This window comes from Garra rufa, chromosome 20 (assembly GCF_049309525.1).
Source record: "Garra rufa chromosome 20, GarRuf1.0, whole genome shotgun sequence".
NCBI lineage: Eukaryota > Metazoa > Chordata > Actinopteri > Cypriniformes > Cyprinidae > Garra > Garra rufa.
This window is the reverse complement of record NC_133380.1, coordinates 5,113,852-5,123,050: the sequence shown is the minus strand read 5'-3', so window position 1 is coordinate 5,123,050 and position 9,199 is coordinate 5,113,852. Positions and strand designations below refer to the sequence as shown.

The following is a 9,199-nucleotide window of genomic DNA, read 5'->3' as shown; positions in this document are numbered from 1 at the left end:
AACTAATCTGTTTTGAACACTGGACAGAAAAATCTGCATATTAGAATGACTTCTGAAGGATCATGTGACACAAAAGACTGGAGTAATGATGCTGAAAATCCAGGTTTGACCACAGAAATAAATTACACTTTAACATATATTCAAATAGAAAACAGCTTTTTAAAATTAGAATATAATTTCACAATTTCAGTATTTTTACTGTTTTTAATTAAATAAATACAGCCTTGGTGAGCAGAAAAGGATTCTTTAAATAACAGAAAATTAGCTATTGCTGTTTTTTTTCAACTATTTTTTGCTAATCTGTTTTATCTTCTTCCATATAAGTCTGAACTGAGTTTGATCACTTTCCATTGTAAAAGTCTAGTTTGATAGTTAAATAGCTGTTGTTTGATAGCTGCGGACATGCGTCTGTGTGTCTGCGTTTCCTTATGTCTCACCTGAAGACTGGTAACAGTAAGTCGACGAGCATCGTCCACGGGAGCGTAAACGGGCACCAGGTATGGGCTTTCGGGAATGTGCTCGTCGTTGAACTTTATAGACACTTCATAGTCACCTGCAAAGACATTTTAAGATGTTACTTGGGTAAATACAACTTTTCAAAAGAAGCACAGAACAGAAAGACAATTCTTGCGTGTGTATACCACTAAATACTAAAATTACTAAATATATTGTAGTAGCCTAAACTTTTGTACAGCGCTTTGCAACGATTCGTATTGTGAAAAGCGCTATACAAATAAACTTGAATTGAATTGAATTGAATTGTATTTATACCAGGTTCTTGAGCTACATAGGAGACGCCGCATGAACCGTCCTTTCTTTCCTCAAAGGAGATTTCTGCACGACTGGGACCTTCAACGGCGATGGACAGACCTCCAGCACCCGCCTCACGTGTCCAGACGTTAAACTCAGCTGTGCAAGAAAACATGAATGAGATGAATGGATGTTTAAAAGAGTTATATACAGTTTAAACAAAAATCGAAATACATTCCCAAACCTTCTCCTCCTTTTTTCTAGTACAAGTTAAATTAAATTAAAACTGGTTAAATTAAATAAATTTAATTAAAATTAAATCAAATTGACATTTGAATACATTTCTAAACCTTTTCCTCCCTTTTTCTAAAATAAGTTATATTAAATTGACATTTGATTACATTTCCAAACCTTTTCCTCCTTTTTATTAAAATAAGTTAAATTAAAATGTTAAAATAAATCCAAAATTAAATGACAGCCAGTACAACAAATACTACTATGAAATACAATTGTATAACTTTTCGTAATGTTTAAAATCTAAAAAAAAAAAAAAAAACACTTCTTTATATCTAGTTGACATTTAAAGATTTACACCATATTTCTAAAATGATACATATAATAAAATAAGGTAAAATTCAACTACAGGAAGTACAACAATGTAGACATAATAACAATGTTAATAAAAATTCTTATACAATTTTATAATATGTGACCCTGGACCACAAAACCAGTCTTAAGTCGCTGGGGTATATTTGTAGCAATAGCCAAAAATACATTGTATGGGTCAAAATTATTGATTTTTCTTTTATGCCAAAAATCATTAGGAAATTAAGTAAAGATTATGTTCCATGAAGATTTTTTGTAAAATTCCTACTGCAAACATTTCAAAATGTAATTTTTGATTAGTAATATGCATTGTTAAGAGCTCAATTTGGACAACTTTAAAGATGATTTTCTCAGTATTTTGATTTTTTTGCACCCTCAGATTCCAGATTTTCAAATAGATGTATCTCGGCCAAATATTGTCCTATCCTAACAAACCATACATCAATAGAAAGCTTATTTATTGAGCTTTCATATGATGTATATATCTCAGTTTGTATAATTTAACCTTATGACTGGTTTTGTGGTCCAGGGTCACATATCACCATTTTGATGAGTAAATAATTGAACATAAATATTTAGATTTTTTGGCACCCTCAGATTCCAGATTTTCAAATAGCTGCATCTCAGCCAAATATTGCCCTTCAAGAAATTGACTCTTATCACTGGTTTTGTGGACCAGGGTCACAAATGTAACATTTTAAGAAGAACACAACACCATTTCAACATTTAAATCGTTCATACCTGGCACACCCATCTCTGCCTTCTCCAGACCTGAACCTCCTGCTCGCACCTTCTGGGCTCCACCTTCACCCAGTGGGCCGACGGTGAACTGGAAGGGGCTTCCTGGCACGTGCTGCCCGCGGTACTTCACGCTCACCGTGTGAACGCCCATCTCGTGAGGCACGAAGCGCACGCAGTAAGTGTTGTTTCCCACCGCCACCATCTCAGCCGCTTCTGTGGCTCCCGCCGGGCTGGTGACCTGCGCCGTGACGTCCTTAAGGTCGATTCCTGAGGGAACAGAGAGCAGAAGGACTGTTGGGAAAGCTGACAGATAGGATGAAGGAACGGCTCTCCGCTGGTCTGACCTCTGTACTTTCTCAAGGTTCTGCAAGCAACATACTGGAGAGATGAAACTTGCTGTGCTTAGGTTATTAAAAGGATAGTCATTATTTACTCACCTTTATGTTGATCCGAACCTGCAAGACTGACTTTCTACTACGCAACAAATAGACTGAAAGCAGCTTGGGCATTTGGCTAAACATCACTGTTCGGTGTTTTTTTTTAGTATCATTGATAGACTACTATGATTTTAATTACTTTTTATTTTATTTTTTTTAATTAAATTAGAGTATTTTTTGTTTGTTCTGTTTTCACTTTATTTTTAGTTAAATGTTGAGTCATTTTCTTGTGGTTTTTGTAATTGTTTTTTTTTTAAAAAAGCAAAAAAGATTACAGTAAGATTTTTCAAAGTTTTTTTTATTAAACTATTCAATTTAAAATCTGAATCACAATTACATTGTTTATACATATATATTTTTTGATTTCACTTTAATTTTATTAAAGGTAAATTAATAAAATCACAATGTGTGGTAATTTGAATTACAACTTTAATTACGAAGGTTTAGTAATTGTGTGTTTGTAATTTATTATTTTTATAAATATGGTGTAATGGGCAAAAAGGGTGACATGTAAAGATAATTTCCACCCTTTTAACTAAAAAATTATATATTATCTTAAATATGTTAAACTTAAAATTAGTGTAGTAATTTTAATTACAACTTGAATTACTAAGATAAAGACAACTAATTTTGTTGTCTTTTTGTAATTTATTATTAAAATTATTTATTATTAACTAATAATGAGCAATAAAGATGTAAAGATGTTTTCCTCCCTTTTTAACTAGAAACAAAAAACTAATATATATTGTTTTTGTAATTTATATTATAAATATTATATTTATATTGTATTATATTATGTTTCTTAACTAGAAATAAAATAAAATTAATTAAACTTAAAATCACAACTTCAATTTCTAAGATTTAGTAATTGTGTTTTTGTAATTGATCACTTTTATTTAATTTAATACATGGTGTAATGGGCAAAAATGACGACAAATGATAATTTCCAAAATTTTTCCTAGAAATAAAAATTCAAATTTACAAATTATATTCAACTTTTTTGTTTGTTTTCACCTAAATTTTATTAATTTTACTTGTCATTTTTTCTTTTTTATAATGAGCAATAAAGACCCCCCCCCCCCTTTTTAACTAGAAAATAAATTACATAAACTAAAAATTACAACGCGGAGTAATTTTAATTACAACTTTGAGTAATTTTGTTGTTTTTTAAAATTACTTTAACACATTTTAAGACCAAAAAAAGACGACATGTAAATATATTTCCTTTTAATGAAGAAAAAGTTTAGTTGAAGTTTTAGTAGTTTTGTTTTTGATATTTTTATTAGTCTATATAGTTTTGCCTCTTTTGTTTTAGTTGAGTTATTTTAGTAATTCAAGATAAACTAAATGAAAATTTTACATTTTAGTTAACATTACATTAAAGTTGCTTTCAAAATGATTTTTTGTTTTTAGCTTTAGTTAACTGAACTAACCCTGAACTAAAGCCATTCGGGTTTGCATTGGCATAAGAATAGTAAATGATAAATACATTTCTTTGGAGTTGTAATAAGCCAAAAAAGCAGCTGTGGTTCATGCAAACACAAACACAGGAGTATCAAGAGCAAGCGGTTTCTGCCAACCTCGTGGTCCGCATGCGGCGTGTTTAAAACGCACCCTCCAGCCCTCCGCAGGGCCTACTCGTGGGTGCCGTACCAATCCTGGTCACCCAAACTCGGCCCACGGTGAAGCGTGTCGACCTCTGAGGGCACGGAGACCCTGAGCTGCTCTGACCTTTGACCCCGAGCCGAATAGAGCAGTGGGAGCGATAGACGCCGCGTGAGAGCAACTCACGAGCCAAAGCCAGAAGAAACCAGGTCACTGATAGTCACAGATGCAGAAAACAGCAAGAAAACACAAGACAAAGACAGAAACAAGTGAGGAAAGAGAAAGGACAAGAAAAACAGTAAAGTGGGAAAAAAGATAAGATAATAGAGTATATATAGGAAGCATTATATACACTCTCCATGTAGTTCAATCTCATGAAAACACTTCAACAATGACCTCAAGCTTCACTCACATCCAACAAAGTGCGTGAATGAGCTCATATGAGTCTGTGTGGCCTGTATTAGATCACCGCTAACCCTACATTACAGCGTGGCCTCATTAACCAGGATAAAGCTCAAAAATCACATATGGAAGCAGTCTACATGATCCAGGTTAAGATTTTGATTGGCCAAATAAAGGTCTGTTCACACCAAGAGTGACGCGACTGACATGACAAAACACACGCTTGGGTTCTCAAATGCTAAACGTAAGCCAAAGCTGTCATTTTCTAAGATTGATGTAAAAATATAAAATTAAAGCATGAAAATAATACTGTTTATAATAATGAAAGTTATTGTAATACAGCATATCTACATTTACCTAACTAAAAATGCATATGGTCATGCTCTCGAATGCAAAATACAAGCCAAAGCTGTCATTTTTCAAGATTGATGTAAAAATATAAAATTAAAGCAGGATAATACGGTTTATAATAATAAAAGTTATTGTAATACATATCTACATTTACCCAAGTAAAAACGCACATGGTCTTGTGCTCAAATGCAAAATATAAGCCAAAGTTGTCATTTTCCAAGATTGATGTAAAAATATAAAATTAAAGCAGGATAATACGGTTTATAATAACAATAATTGTTGTAATACAGCATATCTACACTTACCCAAGTAAAAATGCACATGGTCAAGTTCTCGAATGTGAAATTTATGTCAGTTGTCATTTTCTAATATTTATGTAAAAATATATCTTAAAACGTAATACTGTTTACAATAAAAGTTATTGTAATGCAGCATATCTACATTTACCCGATTAAAACCGCACATGGTCATGTTCTCGAATGCGAAATGCAAGCCAAAAGTTGTCAATTTCTGAACTTAAAACATAATGTGCTTTAAATTACAAAAAAGTAAAAAATAAAATAAAATAAAAAAATCGCATCCTCATATAATATCTATGAGATTGTTTAATTTATTAAAATAATTTGTGATATGAAAAAAAATACAGCAAATTTACATATAATTTATCTTCCTCTGAAACTTTTAGTACCTTATTGGTTTATTTATTTGAAAAAAAAAAATGTTGTGCCAAATATTGCATAGATAAATAAAATTTAATATAACAATAAATTAATTTATAAAATTCTAAATAAAATGCAAAAAAATGCAAATAAATAAAATAAAATTTACATTTATCATATTCCAAATTCAAATAGTACTTTATTGGTTTATTTTATTTAAAAAAAAAAAAAAGATTTACTTGTGCCAATATCACAGCTATAAATACAATATATATAATTTATTACACTAAATTTATCAAATGCTTAAAGGTACATTTAAAACAAAAATAAATTATAATAGGGCAAATTCACATCTATCCCCTCTCTTCCAACAATAATCACAGCAATAAATATATATCTTAATTTATTATAATAAATTAATTTATAAAATTCTAAATGGAATGCTATTTTATTTATTAAATAAAATAATTTAACAAATGCTAAAATAATAATAATAATAATAATAATAATAATAATAATAATAATAATAATAATAATAAAAAAAAAAACAGGGCCAATTCACATCCATCATCTATCTCCCACCTAAACTACAAATAGTAACTGGTGTATTTAATTTAAAAATTTTGTGCTAACATCACACCAATAAATATATAACTTCATTTATTACAATAAATTCATAAAATTCTTAAATGAAGAATAGGATAGTTTGTTAGATTTTACCCACGATTTTCTTTGCTTTTAAATAGCTTTAAATAGCCCGTGAGCATTTTACTTTTACTTTCGATTTAGCGTCAATTTGGCGTCAATTCATTGAATGGACATCAACAAAACAGTATGACAAAATAATTTAGTCTATGTTAAACATAGAATTAATCAAAAATTAAATAACTGTTAACATAACTGCCACAAAATTGAATTATAAAAAAAATAGGCGTACTGAAAATCAGCAAACACGGTGGAACCAAATAAAAAAACGAATGTTCTTCAAATGAGCATTTATTCTGTTAAAGTTTTCTTATTGTAGTTTATGCGCATTTTTTCTTATCGGACAAAAAGTTTATCCTACTTAATTGTGCCCATATGTTTAATGCGCTTTTTTAAATTTGTGCGCATCTTCACGTTTCCATTGAGAGTTTATGCGATATTCCGGCCGCAGAGAACAGCCTTTGCATTGCAGTGGTTCAACTATGATAAACAAGCCTCGCATGGCAGAGTTTGCACTGCACTTCAATCTCATTAATTTTATTACAATTAGAAATCTTGCTCTTCTGTTGTCCTTGACAGCTTTTAAGTGCGTTATTGGCGGAGCCACCAATTTAATTTAATAATCGCACAACCTATTCGATATTCGGTAATTAAATCAACTAATCGAATATTCGAAAATAGTGACCCATTGGATTGTTTAATTAAAAAAAAAAAATTAATTATTATGTGCCAAAAAAATAAAATAGGATTGTTTAATTACAATAAATTACTATATTTGTGCTTCAAGTTAAAATAAAATCAGAATACACAATGAAAACTGTATATCGGTTTGGCCCATTTTAAAATATAGTCACTCGAGTTTGAAAACGACTAACATGTTTTTAAACACTATTTGTGCTGGTTAGCATTACTATTCAACCAAAACGAGGACAAACCTGCCCTCTCTCACACAAAAAGACATTTCAGGCTGCGCCAAAACTCATACTGGAAGCGCAGATTAAGCAAACTTTATTCCGACAGAAAATGCCCCCGACTGCCAAGTGACACTCCTGACATGAATGAGGCAGGGTTTCCGTCAGTGCGAGCCGTGTGTTAGCATCACGCAGCGCGTACTGCTGAAGTGACTCCAGCAGCAGCTGCGCCGCTCTGACTGAAAATCAAAGCAGACACTTCAATGCGTTCAGCGTGGCCTGCATATGTCGTCAGCCATGTGTTTTTACTCAAGTATGGAGACTCGATGCTTTAGCGCATGACGTGAGCCAGCAAAACAACCGCACGTTCATTTGTTTTGTGCTGGTTTGGCTGGCGCTCAGGACAGAAACTGAACTACAGTATGTTGAAAACCAAGTCGTTAGACAAAGTGGATGATATGGCAAATAATTCACGCCTAATCTACATTAAAACTGCAAACTTGGGTTTTATGAGGACAGAAGTGTGTTTGACATCTTCATTGATTTTCATACCTGGGATCTTCAGGTTGAGATCACAAACACTTCCAACACTAGAGACGGAAGCCGCTTTCTGACGGCGAGTGATGCTCTCGCGGATACGACCTTCGCCAGTCACTTTCACGCTAAATGGACTTCCTGTGAACACAGAGATACAATAAAAGTCACACAACGATAGGATACTAAACGTCTCTTCGGCTCAGCAAGGCTGCATTAATTTGATCATAAATTCTGTAAAAATTTGAAATATTTTTTAGTTTAAAATAACTTATTTAAAATTTAATTCATTTCTGTGATCAAAGTTGAATTTTCAGCATCATTACTCCAGTCTTCAGTGTCACATGGTTCTTCAGAAATCATTTTAATACGTTGATCTGCTGCTCAAGAAACATTGTTTATTGTTGATGTTGAAAGCTAATATTTTTGTGGAAAGTGTAATAAATTTAATTCAGGACTCTTAGATGAATAGAAAGTTCAAAAGTGCATTTATTTGAAATGGAAGTCTTTTGTAATATTATAAACGCCTTTACTATCATCCATCAACCTTTTAGTAATATGTCTGTTTAATTAAAAAAAAAAAAATAATAAAACCGGAATTACAATAAATTGCGCAAAATGGTAAAACTGTGCAAAAATAAATAAATCTGAAATAAAATGCACATTAGTACTAAACAAAATAATGTATTCAATAAATATAGTCATAATAGCTATTAAATAAATTGAATCACTATCATTATAAAAAAAAATTAAGAATATTAAATGAAGACAATCACAATAAGTTACTATCAAGTAAAATACTATTATAATACATTTTTGAAATAAAATAATATAACAATAGATTCTTCAAAATCAAGCAACATTTCTGATTATCAACGTTAAAAACAGGTAATATTTTTTGTGATGCATTTATTTTTTCAGGATTATTAGATGAATAAAAAGTTCAACAAGAACATGTATTTGAAATGTAAATCTTTTGTAACATTATAAATGCTTTTACTATCACTTTTGATCAGTTTAATGCATCCTTGTTCAATAATAAAAATGTATTTCTTAAAAAAAAAAAAAAAAAAAACTCCCTGACCCCTTTTTTAAATAGTTATTGCTGCATACTTTACGCAAAATATTAAATAAATAAAAGTTAAAAGTTAGCAGTTAAAGCAAATAAAAGTAAAGACCAAAAGGTAAAATTACTCAAAATAATAAATAAAACAACAAATAAAAATGTTTAAATAAAGTAGTTAGTAAGTAAATAAAGTTGTCTCTTAAAAATTTGAAGAATAATGGCTAGAAAATGACTAAAATCATTCTATTAAACACTGCAATAACCCTAATATGTCACTTTGAATACTGTCTTTTGCCAATTAATCTATAAACGGGTCAAATATGTGACCCTGGACCACAAAACCAGTCTTAAGTCGCTGGGGTATATTTGTAGAAATAGCCAAAAATACATTGTATGGGTCAAAATTATTGATTTTTCTTTTATGCCAAAAAT

General features: G+C 30.9%; 1 protein-coding gene across 1 annotated transcript in view; it reads right to left on the bottom strand.

The window, feature by feature from the left end:
• Positions 1 to 38: 38 nt before the first annotated feature.
• Positions 39 to 9,199, bottom strand: part of flnba (filamin B a) — a 179,594-nt gene continuing 170,433 nt past the window's right edge. The window contains exons 56-59 of the mRNA XM_073826377.1: positions 7,720 to 7,842; positions 2,098 to 2,364; positions 772 to 909; positions 39 to 553 (exon numbers count right to left, since the gene is read on the bottom strand). Coding sequence (XP_073682478.1) covers positions 306 to 553; positions 772 to 909; positions 2,098 to 2,364; positions 7,720 to 7,842 — 776 coding nt within the window. The 3' untranslated portion in view covers positions 39 to 305. The remainder of the gene's footprint in view (positions 554 to 771; positions 910 to 2,097; positions 2,365 to 7,719; positions 7,843 to 9,199) is intronic.